A 19178-nucleotide genomic window follows, 5' to 3' on the forward strand; every position below is an offset into this window, starting at 1 on the left:
TTATTCTACATTACCCTCACATTATACTCTTTAATGATGTTGCAAAGATTTCATATTTTGGTAACCTCAACTTTTGGCCTAACACTGTGTTGCAATAATTGTGTTCTTAATAATGGCTTACTGAACTTAAATCATGGTAAACTGACATCAAGAGATAACTTATTACCCCTCTACTTATTCTCCAGTCTGCTAAGCCATTCTTCATGGCTTTTCTGGAAATATCGTAGAACTCCAACTCACTAGTGACCCAAAATTCTTGTAAAACCGGAAGTTCAGCTTCATCAACTGCTTTTGAACACCTCATAAGGCCAGCTGAGTGTGGAGGAGGGCAGTAATGGGTAGAGCTGGTTTCTGGTTCCACAGCTCAGTTGAGGAGGGAAGAGGAGGCTGATATAGAGATGTTACATTTGAAGGATTCCCAAGTTCTGCAAGATAGCAGATTTGTTCCAGAAGGGAGCAGCTCCAGTCAGTGCAAAGCCAAAGGGCAAGAAGCAGTTAGTATTCACTGCATTGTTGACCAGTGGCATGTAAATTTGGATTATAGTGTAATCAAAACAAATGATATAGCACTATCATAAAACAGAAGCACTGGATGGTGATTCACCTCCTTTCATTGTACAAAAATGTAAAAAAAAAAAAAGGCAAAAAAATGTAAAAAAAAAAAGAATGTGCAACTTGTAGAGTACATACCTGTTTTTAGGATAATGTACGTGCCTGGAGAGGGTTACATTCTATCTGTGCATATTTATATGTCTTTCCTTATGAAGATTCAGGAGATTTTCTTCACAAGTAAGAGTTTTACTATTCTGATGCAAAACATCCTTTTTCTGTGAATGGCCAGGCTTTAACTGAAACTCTATAGCTGAAGCCTCTTCAGAAGCAGCAACACATCCTTTGGGCTCTTCAGTTCCAGGTGATTTTCCTGTACTACTCTTTTTAGTGCTAAGCTCTGGACAATTCTTTTCCAAACCTTCAGTTTGCCCATCTGAAATCAGCAAATCATCATCAGCGTTTTTCAAATTGTTTGATGCATTTTGTTTGTTAGGATTGGGGATGTTTATGTCATTGTCATCATCACATAAGAAAGATAAATCCCTACCTTCAGATAAGGTTTTATCTTCTTCTAATGACTCTAGAGTCACTTCACCTAGTGTCTCTGGAGATGTTTCAGAAATAGTGTTAGAAATAGGTTGCTGCTGCTCAACTCGTGCTTCAGGAGTACCATTAGAAATGGATTGCTGCTGCTCAACTCGTTCTTCCTCAGGACAGACTTCAAAAAAGCATTCAATATTTTCTCTCTCATCTGTGAAGTCCAGTGGCACAGGAGTGCTGCTCTTTTCCTCTATGTATTTGACTACCTCTCCACAGTCACTATCATGAGAAGAAAGTGAAAGATAAGAATAGAAGTCCCCTTTTCTTAGCTGAATGGGTCTGTGAGAGTGTTCTAACACTTTTTCCTTGATCTGTGCTAATGAAGCTGGAACAGATGACTCACATTCAGGTTGTGATTTACTTTTCAAAGCTGTTGATGCCATGTCTATTATCTCCCTCACAAAATTGTGTACTGAGCCATCTTCCATGTTTCTTTTATCAAAAGCAGCAGATTCACAGTTACAGCATGAATCAAGACCATTGGCTGAGGAGTCGCATTCTGCTTCATTGGATTTCAAGGCTGCACAGCAATCAGTAGATTTTTCAGTAATGCTTATTCTATGATGTTGACCATTAGGTAAGGATGTTTGTAAAGCTGTATCTTGTATGTCTACACAATTAATTTCTGAGGAAGATTCAAGACAAGGCTTTTTAGCAGGAGAGGAAGCAACAGAGTGACGATCAGGCTGAAGATGACTTTGACATTCTTTTGGAGGATTTCTGGATCCATCTGATGACAGAACAGTCTCCTTGGCATCCATATGTGAATCATCTGAACTGTCTGTAAATGCTTCACAGACACAACATTCACTTTCAGCTTCTCTGACATCAAGTGATGCATGAGTTTTGGGAGTTGCTGATGTTCTAACAAGACCTTCCTTTTGACTGCCAAGAGTATTTTCAACATTGCCATTCTCCATATCATCCACAAGCTGATCCTTCACAGCCTGAGAGGTGTCTTTCACCAGGTGACTCTTTGTCCCTCTTTCACGATCATGTGGTACATTCTTACTATTGCCATTATTTTCTGATATTTTCTGTACTGAACCATTCAATAGTGTTTCAATGCTTAATGTATCTGTGGCTTTTGATGTGTCATTACTAACTTCTTTACTGCGCTGAATTTCATCACTAAGGTTACTTTTTCTCTTCTCCCTTGTCAAAGAAAATTTTGGTCTAATCCAAGTTTGGAGTTCATTTTTTATATAATCAAGTCCTGAAATTAAATTGCATTCTTCATAAATATCCTCATCAGTTGCTATACTGGAGTCATCATCTTCATCTTTGATACCTAGCTCCTCCTCAGTTAAGGTAAGGGTGGAACTTGAAAGCAAATCACTGTCATCTTCATCATCAGTACAAGCAGAAGTGCAGGAGACATTAACAATCATGCTGACATTGACATCGCTCTCATCAGCTACAGACCTATTAAGGTGTTTTCTAAATGATGCATTTGAATCTGGTATTTTATTTCTGTGCAGTACAATGTCTTCAGAGCAGAGAGAAAGATCCTCACTGCTGCTGAGTTCAGTGAGAGAAGCTGCTGAGTCTTCATTGATTGAGGATGCAATATCTAAAGAAAGCTGTCCAGTAAAAGACATTTTTTGAGAGCTACTTTGGAGTGTTATATCAGAGATGCTGCGCTTTATCTTTTGATCTAAAGGACTCTGGATATTCTCTAAGCGATTCAAAAGATCTAATGTCCTTTTGCTGAGCTCTCCAACAGAATCACTGCTTGCACTTATGTCTCCTGAGCCATGATGACTAAAAAGATCTTCGTTGCTTTTGTAGGAAGTCAGCCAGCTCTCCAAAGAGGTGCTTCGCTGAAGACCATCTCCACTTTTAAAAATACCTGAGCTGAACAAATCACCTACTACAGACAGAGATTCTAATGAAGAACTACGAGATAAAGTTGAAACCTGTCTTGTATTCTCTGTAACAGTTAATTTTCTTACACTTTCTGCAGATTTACAGGAATTGGGATCTGATTCGCCAGGGATACTTGCCAGAGTATGGTCATGAATAAACCCATCTGGTTGTGACTCTTCAGGCTTATGTTCAGATTTACCAGGTATTTTATCAAAACAAAACCCATGAAACAAACTGCCCTCTGTATGTGTTTTTTCAATTTGCGATTGTTTCATTATCACTGGTAATTTGAATTTGGAGCCTTGAAGATATGAGTAATCATAAAATGTAAACACGTCATGTTTTCCTTGCAATTCTTCTAGACAAACAGGGTTACACATGGTAATGCTGTCCAAATCCTCATCATTTTCACTTCCACAACATGCAGAAGGTGCCAAGTGGAAGTTGTCTGAGAGACTAGCATGGTCTTCTTCATCTTGCTTTATTTTTTGTTTTATTACATCGACTATATCATCCACTTGAGTTTCTGCATGCCCAATTTCAGGATTACTCTGAGTGCTTTCAATATCATTTAGCAAAAAAATTTCTGAATTATTTGTAGTTTCTGTATCACATTCACTCACTATCCCACTCTCACTCTCAGAATGCCTGCTTATGTTTCCACTGTGATACATATAGTTATATGGTTTTGCCAATGTGGTCCCCCCTATTAGGTCTGGCAGGGATTTGGTAGATGAAAATGATGAGTCTTTACTAAGACTTTTGTTTAAAATGTTAGACTGTGTTACATTGGAGAGTTTGGATGTTTTTTTCAAAAAAGGCATGTGTTTTTTTTCTGATAATTCAATATTATGAAGACTATAGACCTGATAGATGTGAGGATTTGGAGGGGAAGTAATGCTGGGACAATAAAGAGGACTTCCACGATCACTGATACTTTCGTCTTCATTCACATCGTTATCACCACATTCTCCTGAAGCAGGTTTCTGGTTTAGATCATCCTTCTTGATTTCCTGATCAGGATCACTTAAGTCTTCATGAATACTGATGAGCTTATTACTTATGTCAGTTTCGTCCCATTCTAGTGCATCTTCACTTGGACCATTTAGATCCATCAAACTGGGATCAATAACATTCAGAGGCTCCTGTATAAAAAAAAGTCAAAGATTAAAAATATTTACAGCTGCACTTTGAATGTGCTTCCACTGAAATCATATAAGTAAATTAATGGGAGTAAAGTGCATTTTTTGAACAATGATTACTAATAGGCTTTTCATTTTGTTACATTTTGTGTACCACTAAAATGATCAATTAAAATGAAACCTATTAAATTTTGCATGATTTCTTAGTCTTCTTGGGGTTTTCTTCTCTTATTTGCTGTCAAAATATAATACAGAAATTTGACTTTTCTTTAATAGAGATTAATTGTGGTTAGTTATTTTATATGTAACAAGTTTTAACCATTCTGCAGAATCACATAGGAGTGTGTTAGTGTGTTAGTAAAAAACATGCAATTAGCGCTTTATTATGTTGGATATATGTGAATCTCTCTTAGCCTGCTTAAGTTTAAAAGAGTTAAGATATAAAGGATTTATTAGAGGATTTTTGAAATGTTTAGAACAAACTTTTGTGTTGTCAGCCTTAAAACAACAGATCTAACGCACTGGAAATCATAAGACTTGATGAATTTTTATTAGGATTTCTATTTATTCTTTACTTGATAATAAAGGCAGTACTAATGACCAGTAAATAAGACTAATGAATGTTAATATCTTCACCTGTAAGAACAATCAATCAGTCTAATCAAACACTACATGAATTTCAAATATTGTCTGTGCTGACACACACAGGGAAAGGGCTGATAAATAATTGAGCTAAACTTAGTTTGCTTTTTTAAAGACTTTTGTAACATTCCAGTAATATTTGCTATTATGACTCAGAACATATAGTATTAAGAATTGTTCCTTCTAGAAACACACGTGGGAGAGGAAGAACACCTTGACAACTTTTCTCACTCAAATACGATGTGTCAAGTGGCCAACAGTACAGACTCACCTTAAACCCCTCAAAATAAGACAAAAGTGGTCCCTGATTTTGGGGCTGGTTCTCTGAGCACAAATTAATTTTACTTTATTTTTCTATTTATTGAGAGGCCTCCATTTTAGGGAAGACTTTGCTTATACAATAAGTAAGTCCTGTAATAGAACTGTTAACTAATGTAGAATTGTTTAGTTTAAATAATCTTAACAGCTGAACAATGATCACTGTATCCAGAAAAACAAGCACTTTTCCCAAAAAAGCTTTCAACTATGATCTCTTGCTTTCTCGAGCTTTCTTGGAGCAAGTTTTGTTTTTCAAATACAGCATTGATCACACGCCAAACAGCAATCTAAACCACAACAAACTTACAAAGTTACAGAAATACAAGGAGATAAAATGACGCTGTAGTCCAATGAAGTGCAGTTGTACACAACTTAGTTACTGACAGATACATCAAGACTCAGCCAAGGTTAATTGTGAAGGGGAAGGCACATATCTCTTACTGCAATTCTCAGCTGGGAACTCTCTTTTTGAAGTAGGAACTAAAGCTGCTCAGCCCTTTTGTAAGAAATCATGGGATGTTCTCCAACAGCTCAATAGTTAGGGCACTGATTTTGGGCATGGGACACTTTGTCAGATTGAGCATAAGAGACATGAACCAGGTTCCCATTCTCTCAGGAGAAGTCCTACCTACACACTGTTCTGAAAAGAAAACTGCTTCTCCTGTTTCATTTTGCATAAAACAATTAAATATTAATTGGGTCATAGATAGACGAGGAGATTTTATCCTGCAGTGCAGTGTTCAGCACATTTGACTGGCAAGAGGCACAGATAGGTCCAAATCCCTGCTCCAGTGTGTATTTAATTATGGATATAGGTGGCACTGTTTCTATGCAAGACACAAGGCTATCCCATTCCAGTATGTCCAGTAGACCAATGGCTAAAATACTCAACTGACATAAGGAAGAATTATTTTCTCCAAATTGGGCAGAGTAGCTATCCACCATCCGGCAGGGTGATATGATTATTAATATATTTGGTAAACCAAGTCATTCTCCATGTAAGATGTCCTCACGTTTCATTGGGCTTAGTTGTAAGGTAGGTCCCTGAGTACTGCAGCTGTGTTAAGATATCGCAAATAATCATGGGCAGAAATATTGAGCCAAAGAATTTTTTCCTCCTTGGCAGGTTAGGAGGCTTTTGGGATTTTGAGACTCTGCCGTGTCTAACATTGAAGGCTAGAGTCTCTTTGTGGATCTACCTACCCCAAAGCTTTTATGGAGTAAATTTGATAGAGTCCTTTTTTTTTTTCTTGTGCATATTGGCTCATGATAGCTTAAATGTTAGATTTCCATGAAAACACCCATTTGCTAGACAACTAAGGCTACCAGAGCAGTTCTGTACATTGTGGAGTTCAGAAATCCATATTTGGATTTGCCAGTTTGCCATGTTTTCGTAAGGGCTCCTGGTTGGTACTTAGTTGGACCCAGTTTTCCACCTGTAGCCGATCCTTAACCAACCTGCAAGTAAAAACTGGTGCAAGAGAATGACAATAATTAAATTAAGTTAGTTTGAAAACCTGTTAGATTAAACAAGAAATCAGCTACAATTACTCATTTTCTCTGTGGCATGTTTTACGACTCTGTCGTACTTAGCATTAGGAAGCCACTGCTGTGAAAAGCTTCCTAAGCTGCACAATTTTACTGTTTTAAGCTTCTGCCAGCTGCAAAAAGAAATTCCCAAAGGCAGGAAATCAGCAGCAGGTTCCAAGGATTTTATGTTCCATAGAATCTGATTTTGTTTCTCAAAACCAAAACATTTGGTCCTTATTGGTCAGGAAGATAACCTTCCCCCTGTAAATCAGCACTTGGCTGCCTTGTTTGTTCTGCAAGTCAGATGGACTAAAACAATAAAACATGCAGAGTTGTGACCTCAGCCCATTCATCTTCACTGAGGGCTCCTTACTTCAAAGCCTATTTTTTATTCTTCAGATGCAGATGCTTTTCTGAGACCTGGTATATACTCAGAAGTTTTGCAGGCAGAGCTATGATGGTAAGGGTTTTGATCATATTTTTTTTCTTCTGAGTGTCACAGCTATACTTCCAAAGGCTCTTATGTAGATAGGGTCATTTTACCAGCATAGCTTTCTCTGTCCAAGGAACCGACTGAATTGGTATTAGTGAATTACCACTTTTCTTACAAGCATCATCTCCCTTGAAGAAAGCTACCAGTACAACTTTAGTGGTTATCAGCTACATTGGCAGCCCTTACCAAGTACAGACCAAGTTTTAACTTTGAAATAAACCACTCAGCTGAAGTCACAAACATTTTGTATTTGGCATTTTCAGCAGGGTTATATATTTTCCCTTTCTTTGTAAGAAAATTTAGCAAGCTGTTCAAACAAGAAAGAGACTTTAGACATTGAGGTAGTTGTTGGAGGGAGCAGCACCATACAGACTCTTGAATAAATCTCTGGAGTGAAGAATGGAAGGTGGTGTCACTCCAGCCTATGTTTGCACTGACAGCAGTTGCAAGGTAAAACCCAGGAATCTCTGAGGACTGTTTTTATCATGTCAGATGTCTCCTTATCAGGCTGCTCAGCGCATAGGTAGGGTGCTGGAGGATTAGAATTATCATGATAGTAATAGATTATTAGGTCTTGCCAACAGAACATTTAAAATTCCCCAAACTGATCCTTTACTTGGTGTTATACAGAGGATGGGATGTACAACACCGTAAGTGTCAGCTGGTGTCACAGCTAAATTCTGATTGCTCACTTTAGTGGGAAAAAATGCTATTGTTTCTTCTGTCTCTCTTGTTTTTCACTCCAAGGAACTGTATAGTATTGCACAATACATCTTTTACACAAAGCAGACAAATCTTCTATTGTCATTTCCAATTGGGAAAACTTTACTAGTGTGAGAGCTGCACCATGTTTTTTATCCCATTTCAGTTAATGATGAATGTGGCTTTCCTACAGAGTTTGCACTTAACACGCTCCAGAAGATGCTCCACCTAGCCTGGTTCAAAGTATCACTCCTTGAACCACAAATACCCAACAAGAAAGGGGTCTGTCACAGACAGACATGATGATCTCCACATGTAAGACAGGCTACAATTAAAGAGAAGCTTTGAGTGTGCTACAGAGCTTCAGATTCCAGTGGGGTGAGCCCTGTATGCTCACTCTTAAGTCCTGGCCTTGCTGAAGTCTGTGACAAAACATGCTGCAAAGGTACCGTTCTGTCTGGCAAAAATTCTTTGGATACCAGCTGGTGTAACTGACTGCACTATATTTCCTGGAATTTAGAAACTTGTTTTTTCTATGTGCAAGAGTGTGTGTGAATAAATACACACACGCATATATACATGTGTATATGTGTGTGTATATGTCATCTTTCTAAAAATGGGTATCTTTAAAGTAGGTCAGAGTGACTTTTTATAAAGTCACTAAGTACCACTACGTCTAGAGTAGATCTCAATGGTCACATGGTTCAAGCAAAAGAAGGTAAATAGTTTTGACCAAGCAAGTAAAAAATAACAATGCAATAAGAGCAAAAAGGAGCACAATATTATGCATATTCCTATTTTTAAAATATTGCCACTAGGTAAACAACACTTAGGAAGCATTTGCTGTTGCATGAAAACTTTCTAATACAATTAAGCCAAGAATCAATTATATTACAGCCTCAGAAGAGGGAAAGTTTGAATTAATTCTAAAGTATTTGAAAGTGCTGCTTTAAGGAGTTTAGCTATTCCTAATCTGGACCCTAACCATTTTGCTCACGACAGTATTCCCATTTCAGTGGGATAACTCATGTGAACAAAGTTAGGTGTGCACTTAAATGCTTGTAGGGTTGGTGTTTAATGGTTAAACAGTTAATCTGCTGAAAATGTTAATGGGAAGAAATAAGATTATTAAGCCAAACAAAGACATTTCCTCAACCCCAGTGCTCTTTAAGGAACAGTCTCAAAAATGCATTTTTTTCATTTGTTTCCTTTACTAAAACACGGATAGTTTTGCTTTTTCTGCAGCAAATTTTATTAAACAATGATGCTCTGTTTCAGCTTCATTTGCATGTGCTACTCCAGTACAGATACTTTGTGTTGGTGAAACAGGCCTGTAATGTAACCCCTACGTACCATTATATTTTTTTAAAGGAATTAACATGAAAAAAAGAGCTTTTACAATAATAAATACAAACTCTGTTCCTCCCTCCCCTGCAACATATCCTTCAGTTGATGTGGACAAATTATCGAAACTCAACTGCTCTTAGGGGCCAGGGGAAAACAGAAAGAGAAAGAAAGAAAACCATCCCCCATCTCCAGGAATGTGTGCACATTCAAGGAAGACAAACATGATTTTGTCTTTTGAAAAATGCAAGCCTGCCAAGTACTTCTGCTGAGGGAAATAGTCATGTGTACAGTACCCACTTCACCTCTGCTTCACTTAAGTTCATTTTCTAAATGGGGTTCCCTATACCATAGCCAACAAGAAAACTGTCCCCATTTCCCAACACCAACGTTTTAATATGCATAAGCATATGCATAATATTCCATGTGCATGATACTGAAGTGACCTGCACATTACAATATGGTCTCAAAATATATGGAAGCAGTATGCTTTATCACAGATCACTAGAGAAACTGATCATGAACATATATATTTGTTATAATTGCAGTTAAAAGAAGAAAGTATTTCCTGAGAAAATAAGATCCAAAACTGTGGTTCATACTTTCTCTTGCTTCATTTTACAAATATTATGGCCTCCCTCGATGAAATAATATGCTTAATCCTGCAAATGCAGAACTTGTGCTTTTCTGTTAGGCATTGTGGATGCTTACAGGTATTGCCAAGGTCCTCCATGGCTGGTTGTATGTACCAATTCCTGTACCACAGGAAGGACACTGACTTCACCTCTGCTCTCCACAGTCACATATGTCACCTGCAAGGGTCTCAGTGCAGGCTGGGTCTTATGGGAACAACTGAGGTTCCACCATTGCTCAGGTACCTGTCTTTATGATGATGTTTGAAGTTCTCCGATAATGCTCAGAAATAGAAGTCTAGAGGATAGGATTGTCATATCCAGGTTTTAAAACTGATAAATTTCTTTATCATGATAGCGGTTTTGTAGGCACATCTTCTAAGCAACAGATGAAGTAACTGCAGTGACATTTTAAGAGGATGCCCAGCTGAAAACGATTAGTCCTTAGTAGTTGTAGAAGTGTTTTAAATAATCAGAGAAATTGGCCATTCTCTAACCATTCTTCTGCTATTTAAGTGTCACTTGATGATGCTAGGTAACACTCTGGGGTCAGTCATGCCTGCACATGAGTCCTGTGAGGGTCGTTTAACTTTCTTGGTACGCTGCCCGCAGTACCAGATGGCCAAAAGAAAGAGTGAAAGGCTCCAGCCCCTCCACCACACACCAATTGGTGCAGACAAGCCAGGCTGGAACCGAAGGTGAGCCATGTCAGCAGAAGGCCTGCAGGAACTAACTTCTATCACAGATCAAGGCAAAAGCAAGGACGCAACATGTTTAGTCTCTGCGCTGTGCCCAGAGTATCACTGCTAACATGCTAGCCGTTACCCATTTTCCAGCCTCTACGGAAGCACCGTACCCTCATATGGCTCTCTAACATCTCCAGCTCTCATTTGCTGAAGAAGCCCTTTAAATGTTACTAGAGAGCAGCAGAACATCCATAACATTTTTGTATCGAATCATATTGTCACCCAAATAGGTTTCAATCACAGACCTATATTGCAAGTTGTGTATTTGGGCTTTTTTTTTGCTTTTTTTGTGGCAAGAAAGCCTGGCTACATGGCATATTTTACCGACTGTTGTTTTTGCTGCTTTGTAGTTTTCTTTTCATCTGTCAAGAGGTTACATGACAGGATTTTTCGCCCTTGAATGTCATTTCAGTCTCACCTTTACTTCAGAAGAATATATGATTTTCTTTGTGCAAGAATCCAACACAAGCCCTTTATGAAACTCTTAAAAAAACATTCCTAGCTTTACCCAAACCCAGAATGTTGCCATGCACATCTAGTTCAGAAAAGAGCAAATCCTGGCATTCTACCCGAGATACATGCCCATGCAAGTTGGTGAGGGTTCATCCATGCCAAGTCTCAGAATTTGACCCACTCAAAGATCAGTCTTTATGGTTAAGATAAAAAAATCCACCAAACCCAGGAAATCTGTGGAACCGACCATGCTTAAACAGGTTTAACTGTTGCTTGTCTACACTGCAGAACTTCAGCACAATTTTTCCCTGGTATGCCCGTGTTGATGGCAAATCAGTTGCATTCGGCATTCAGATGCTCATGAACAAAGTTGTACTAGCAAAGCTGCAGTGGCATAATAAAATCACTATTGTTTTGTTTTGGTATTAGTTAAGAGGTCTGCATACTGGTTAAGAATACTTTCAATTTAGTATCATTTACATTGGAACTGGTACTCCTTTAACAGTGTACTCTCAGTTAAACCAGAACAACTCAGTGGACACTATGAATGGACTCAGTAGACACAATAGCCATCTCCAACCTACAACAGGCACATCAGGACATCTGGAATCACAGAGTTTTTAAGAGCTTTGTTTCATCAAAAATGAGTGTTTGTGAGAAACACTAAAAAGTGACAATCACCATAGAAACAGATAGATATAAGGTACAAAAGAATATGACATAAGCCCTTGGGAGCTTGACCTTAGGAGAACCCTAGAAAGAAAGTTTTCTCACTGAGAGCTGGAGGAGAGAGGCTTGAATTTCTAAATAAAAATTCTTCCTGTATACTGGAAAGGGAAACTTTATCTATTATTTATGAATAACAGGACTGCATGAAGAATATCTGGCTCTATCATCAGTTTCTACTCCTCATGAAGCAGTTGAGAGACTACCAAATCTAGCCTAATTCATGTTATCAAAGAGAATGGACTCTTTTTTCCCCCTATTTAACTTTTCAACACAATTTCTTTGTAATCTCAGTTCAGGCACTTCCTGAAGTCATTGATTCACCATCTGTAAATTTGGGATATTGACTAGAGGGGAGTCAATGAGTAAGTATTGTGAAGTCAAAGGCTAGAAGAATGCTGCATATTGTAAGTACTTGCACAGTCTGCCTACCTATGGATTTCCAAGTGTTAAGTTAAACACCACAGTTGTCAATAAATGGCAGAGAGTTCTCTTGGCAATGAATCAAAATTACAATGGTAAGCACCTTGAGGCTACAATACGACTGCTCCTTGCCATTACACAGCCTATATCTAAGAAGACCTGCTTTTCAAATGTTGCAAAATAGAAACACTGGCCTTATCTCCAGGTATAAGAGGTCCCTAGGCAGAGCTCTTTCACTGAAATCATCCCATCCTTGAACTTCCAGGGTTTTTTTCTTGTCTCCATCACTGGTAAGCAATGAAGTTTATAGTTTTCTCTGTACATAATAGATGCCAACACAGCCCTGGAGCTGGCTGGAAAAAAAGGACTGGAATTTTCAGTCTAATCTAGTATGTCGAATAGATCCTGTGCAATGTCTCAAGTACCAGTGTTATATGCACATTGTGGTTTGGTCACTTGAGAAATGATTTAATATAAGTGTACTTTGTAGAAATTCACTTAGAAGAAGACAAAGTAATGGACAACTCTATCTTGTTATGGTGAGAGGTTTATATTTGCCTGCCTTATTTTGGCTGAGTGCAAAATTACGATGGGGAGTACCTCGTTATTACAAAACCACTATTGCCATTGTTCAACTTCCTTCTGTTACAGGAGAGTTTATTTCAAATGTTACACAGTTTAAACTTGGGCTCAAATTGGAACATAAACTGAAGATTTAAGTCTATCCACAACGGCTATTTTCAGTGTTGGTGAGGCACAAAAAATCCAATGAGTACTAAGAATTTACAAAGTGGTGTAATAACTGAGGGGCACAGGGCTGTTAGTATTAACATTATTAGTATGAGTGTTGTTAATATACAACTTTAAAGTATAGAGCTCAAGGACTCATGCAGCAGCTCAGGTTTGTACTGAAACAGAATGTTGGACATGCACTTTTTGTGTAATCTTAGAGATTTTGGAACAGCTTATGGTATTTGGTTTCACACTGAAGCAATATTGCTCCCCCCCTTCTAAAAATAAAAAAGGATTTTTAAAATAAAGCGTCTTTCCGCATTGTTCTGTAAACCTGCTGGATGAGCTGTGACTCCATAAAGTTTAGGAACTCATTTATTATGTTGGTAGATCAGACACTGCATTTATTCACACAGTGCATCTCTAAAACATAGCTTTCATTAGAGCTGTGGGGAGGCCCAGTCTTTCTCCCTTCACTCGAGAAGGTGAAGCTCAAGAAGATAATTAACCATGAAACAATGAGCAGGCTTGCTGGGTAAGCACTAGTGTGAAAACAGTTACTCCTCACAAAAGAGGGGAAATTAGCTGGCTGGATAAAAAAGGAAGTGTCAGACTGGAAGACTGAAAGGACTGCCAGCATAAGTAGATAGCTCTATGCATCATTAATGCAATTTTTTTAACACTTAAACTTCACTGCTTTCTAAATTTAAATGCATTTAAATGCTATGTGTTAGGGGAGATTAATATGCCATTTTAAAATAATCTCTCTTAAACTTTCCATTTTCATGTTTCACCAGTTTGTTGCCCTTCCCATGTATGAAAAAATCACTGCCTCTTAATATTTTATTCTTGTTTACAAAGCCAATGTAAACAGAACATTTTAAAAAGATTCAGTTTGCTTATTGTATTTTACAAGCCCATTATTTTACATTAATACAGATATTTTTGTGAACAGAAAGTTTGTTTTGATTTTACTGTTTCACAGACTAAAGACTTATGATGTGCGTTTCCTTTCAAAACTTCCTTCTACTCGAACAGTGTTCCCTGAAGCAGCCACATTTTTGGCAGAAATTCAGTTATATGCTATGCCAAAAGAAATAGAATAAACAAACACTGCTTAATGCAGCTGGCTAGGTAATTTACATATTACTGCACACCAGACACGAAGACCTGAATATGGATTAGAGCTACAATGATGACACGAATGTCTTATATGTAAGGAGAAATGAAATTCAGATCATCATTGCTAACGATTTACATTTTATTATTTAATGTATATTATAGTACCTCTGACACATAAATGTTTGTACATATTTAAATATTAAGTAGATGTATGTATTACATTTTCTGTATATTTTACAGAAAAATGTGCTAGAAATATCTTGAAAAACTGTTAAGTGAGTACATTTTTCAAAGTTTTCTTCTGGTGAAAGCAGACTACCTAAATGACTGCATTGCAATCTTTGGAAATAGTGAAAAAACCAAACATGATGAAAAAGCTTTAGGCATTCCTTAAAACTTCTTTGCTATACGTAAAAATATAGTATAGGTAGGCCTTCAAATCTGCAAGTTCATGCGCTCTCAAAAAGCATCTGTCATTGTGGGTGAGATGAACAGTCCATTCAGCTGAGTCCATCTCCTGCAGCGGCCAGTAGTGAATGTTTATGGAAAAGTTAAAAAAATCCTCAAACACATAGAATGGTATAGAAGCTGCCATCCCAAATTTGAGAAGCCAGTCTGTAGGGACTTTCAGAGTTCGAATTTAATAAGCATTAATTGATGTCTCCTCCATAAATTTGTCTAATTACTTACTGAACTCATTTGTATTTTTGTTATCCACAACATCCTGTAGGAAGAAGTTTCAGTTTTATTATGCACTGCATGAAAGTACTATTCCCTTTTGATTGTTTTAAATCTCCTGCCTGATAATTTCACTGGGTACCTTTTACTTTGTGTGTTAAGAAAAAGAATGAATAATTGTACCTTATTTATTTTCATGCATTTTTTAAATAGTTTTTTATTGTATTCCTGTCTACTTACAGCTGATGCAGCTCCTAGAACATCCTATAATATTGAACAATGAAACACTGATTATGCATATATTTACTGAAGATCCTGCAAATACATTTCCATAATGGCTGGAGGATTGGGACCCTACCATCCAATATGGAAGACCCTTGTAAGATGGAAATAACTGCTCTACAAGCTGTTAGAAAATAAGGTTTCGCCCGCTCTTTCTAAAAACTATTTTGTTTGAGAACTCTTGAAACAAAATATCAGAAAATTAGCTTCAATTACACTCACATGCCATTCCTTGCACAACTGGGGATGCAGTGCAACAAGTCATTAAATTAATTAAAAAATCACAAGTTTGTGACTTTTGGATCTCCTTTAACTCCAATTTTTTAAACAATGCTGGCCTGAGTCATGATCTGATGATTAGTGGATATTAGGCATCTGAATAAAACACTGACTTCATCCTGTAAGCTGAAGACAATGCCCTGCAATGAGAGTCGCTATCTGCTGAGCACTTTTAAATATCTGGCCCTATACTTAAGTGCCTAAATAGGAAGTGAGTTCTTTTGAAATAAGACCTCTGTCCTTGAAAATAAAAACCTAGCCATTTTTTCTCTTTCTTTTTTAAAGAGTTATTTTTGCCATTTAAATGGTGTTTGACACTTCTTTCAGCATCTGCGTTGGAAACATCAGATTTCCAATTTTGAATATTACATATTTTCCTACTAAAACTGATTATTCCTGAGAATTCACTTGAAGATTTTATGCATCCTACAGTTCTAATGAATGCTTCAGGAGCAGGGAATGTTTTTTTATCAAAGTTGTGGAAGGTGCTTCACTCATACTGTTTCAACCATTATTTAATTTGTAGCACAGAAAAAAAGATGAATAGATTGACAGATGGTTGGTAGAATATATGCCACCATGCTATAAAGACCTAAACCTGCTACTGTGATGTTGACTTTTCCCATTATAAAGTTAGAAAGCTCACATTTCTAGATTTTATAGGATTGAATTCTGCTGTCCCAAAACCTGAATTTTTGTAATTACTTGTTGAATATTTATTTTAAAGAATTGTGGCAAGTTGATTTACTAGTATTGTAGTTATCTATAAATGGAAAGAAACTAAGAATGTTAGATACACCACCAATGAGGGTCAAATGCTATTACCCATGACAGATAGGACAGTGTTTTCATGATCATATGTTGAATTAGAGAGCCGTGTGACAAACTGGCACTTTTGAAGGCTTCACCGGCACTCTAAATCTCTGGAGGGTTTGTAAACACCAACCATTGAAAAAAATTAGATCAGCAGAGAAGGATTACCAGCTTTCTACCAACTCCAAAATGGCACCAGTGCGAAACACAGAGTCGCCAGTAGAGAGCTGAGAAACAGAAGTATCTTCCGGCTGTGTGGATGAACACAGAAGCTTTGTATATCCCCAAAAGAAAAGGTTTCCAGATTTTCACTGGCACCACTGACCAGCCTTGAAAGTTCCTGAGATACAACAGTTTACAGTGTTTAAGCAACTTTAAAATATGTCAATTTTCCCTCTCTCTGAATTTATATATTTGAACTGATTAAGACTGCATTAACCAGAAAAGGAATACAAAAGAAGTCCAAAGAAGTAATCCTTTTTAAATATAAATATATATAGATGTAGATGTATATACAAAACTTTGTGGCACTGAGTCAGCAAGTTTATGTAATTCTTCCCCTAATATAATAGAGCACAATAGAGAAAAAAATTCAAAGTATCTGTGACTTAAAGAGAAGACTGAAACAGACTGCTCTTAGGATACTAATAGAAAACATTAGTACAGACACAGTATTTTATACCCAATTCATACCTCTGCTTTGAGCTAATTATTACACCAGGAACCTAGTCCTGTAACACTGTGATCATGATATTTTCTGCCTTGAATACCTGAATTCAGTTTTTCACTGTAGTATGAGCTGTGGGCAGTAGTTATAAATGATCAAGCAACCATGTTTGGTTTAAAAACAATACTGGGAAATATATGCTTTATTGATTTTTCTTTTGTAGTCTTTTTGTTTCAAACCATTATCAGCCATTATGAAACATTCCCAGTCTCATAAAGAAACCTGTCTTCTAAAAAAGCAAGTAAATTTCAAATACTGCACAGAAATGTTGTGTGCTATGTCAAGGAAAAAAAAATCAAAGGGGGCTTGGTGTAATTAAATATTGCAGCAATTGATTTTCTCATTAAAATAACTCTTTACTTTTAAGGTAATTTCATCTATCTTCCTGTGCTCATGCCAACAACAACGAAGTAACTTTCACCTCTCATATTACAAAGTTTGCTGGGTACCCTGGAGAGGGCAAGGAAACTAAATGTGTCTGCAAAGTTAGCAGAGAGTCACAGAAGAGAAACATGCATCTCAAAGAAGTATATTCACTCCAGTTGAGGTGGATGGTGATTGAAACCTGCTACTGTAGGATTGTGGTTGAACAAGCTACAAGAAATGTTCTTGTAGGTTTCATTATACTGGAAACTACAAATTCATATGTAATCAACACCATCAACATCAGCAGGAAATGTTGTATGTCTGGAAATTTCAGTGCAGAGAAAAGGATTGAAAAAGCAAGAATGCTGAACTACTTTTTCTGCTCCAGGTGGTTCACCTTATGGAGCACTGGAAGAGGCTCCACAGGAAAGCCTATTCCTAGCATTGTCCGTACTGAAACTGTGCTACACGTGAAGACTTTCTATGCAGTGCTCCTTTTTCATTAACAGAAAAGAACAAAGGTCACACAAGGTAGAATTGGTGAGTACATTTGCTCTCAACCTTAACTGTTCAGCCTACTCCCAAATCATCTTCTGGGGCTCTAGAGAAAGTTGGGAGTATGTACCTTTACTTTCCATCCTCTCCAGGGGGAGAGCTCAGGCTTACTATGGTTTACAGAGATTGTGAAATAGTCAAACAGTGCTGCCTTAGTTTCTGGAATCTGCGTTAACCATTAGCCTCTCCTTGCCTAATCCAACCAACAACTAAAGAGTCCCATCAAGTGATTAAAATTAGAGCAACAGCTAAAAGTATGACTTGGTGTCAGTGAGCTCAGATGATCACCTCTGAGGGTTTGCTCTCAGAGGACTGGAATTTGTTCTGGTTTGGCTGGGGTTATGAGTTTGAATATACCCTTTGGGCTTTCTATCATTTTACAAAGCCATGGCAAAACATGACAACATCTGCCAGCAGTGAGGGAAACAGTTGAATAATTTAGCAGATTGGTAATGTCGCATGGAGTATTTCACCTCTGGATTGTTGCCCTAGACTGTTAGTTAGTTGTGACAGAAAGTTTTGCCGTCTGTGAGGATGGAGAAGAGACCTCCATGGAAAGACTTAAATGTATTCTTTTTTCTTTCTATTCACTCTAAAAAGCTACCACTGCAGGTGACCACTCAGGAGATTTTCTCAAGAATATAACACAGCATTTATCTGAATTTTTGATTAATTTTGACTAAACTCCACTAAGTCCTCAATTTTTTACCAAGATCTGCTAAACAAGAAGGATTTTACCAGCTTTAGTTTTGCCAGATCATCCAGACTCTGCATACTGCCGTGATGGCCATCATAACTATGGCTGGTCCTCAAGAAAATTATGAGAAATAAAGAATTTCTTGCAAGAATGTGGGGCATATCACCTATCTTCAATTAAAGACCAAGAAAAATTTAGACCTATGTTCACCATTTATGTAACTTTCTTTTAGATCCTACAGATAATTATTCCATGTCACAAATCATACATGCAATGCAACCCAGAAGCTCAAAAACAGACGTGCCTAAAGTACAAGGATGGTGCATCACATCACGGACTCTACAATCAAATATCCATTCACTTAAAAAATACGTATTTTAAGGAAGCGCCAAAATGATCAGTCTTCAGTGTTGAAATATGAGTAAAACAAGATGACTGACAGAAACAAATACAAACAATCAAGTTTGTACTGTCATATGCTACGCTATGAAGAGGTCCAATATCAAAACAAAAATTACTTGTGATAGATAATGAAAAAAACAATTTGTAAATGTTCAAACATAAGTCATTAAATAATTACTTTGTGAGGGCTAGATCATGTAATAGGTGTTCAGCACTTGTAGTGTGCCCTCCTCAGCTAATTAAGTTAATATCGCTCAGTACTTTGCTGTATTAGGCACTTCTGATGAACTTCTAAATTTTAAGCACGATTTTTAGCTAGATCCCACTTTATAAAATAATGGCTTGTGATAAAA

General features: G+C 37.3%; 1 protein-coding gene across 1 annotated transcript in view; it reads right to left on the reverse strand.

Annotated features, from left to right (window-relative positions):
* Positions 1–19178, reverse strand: part of AKAP6 (A-kinase anchoring protein 6) — a 290842-nt gene that overhangs the window by 5402 nt on the left and 266262 nt on the right. The window contains exon 14 of the mRNA XM_075151694.1: positions 691–4166. Within this exon, the coding sequence (XP_075007795.1) occupies positions 732–4166 (3435 nt within the window). The 3' untranslated portion in view covers positions 691–731. The remainder of the gene's footprint in view (positions 1–690; positions 4167–19178) is intronic.

The sequence above is a fragment of the Calonectris borealis genome, chromosome 5 (genome assembly GCF_964195595.1).
Source record: "Calonectris borealis chromosome 5, bCalBor7.hap1.2, whole genome shotgun sequence".
NCBI classification, from domain to species: Eukaryota; Metazoa; Chordata; class Aves; order Procellariiformes; family Procellariidae; genus Calonectris; species Calonectris borealis.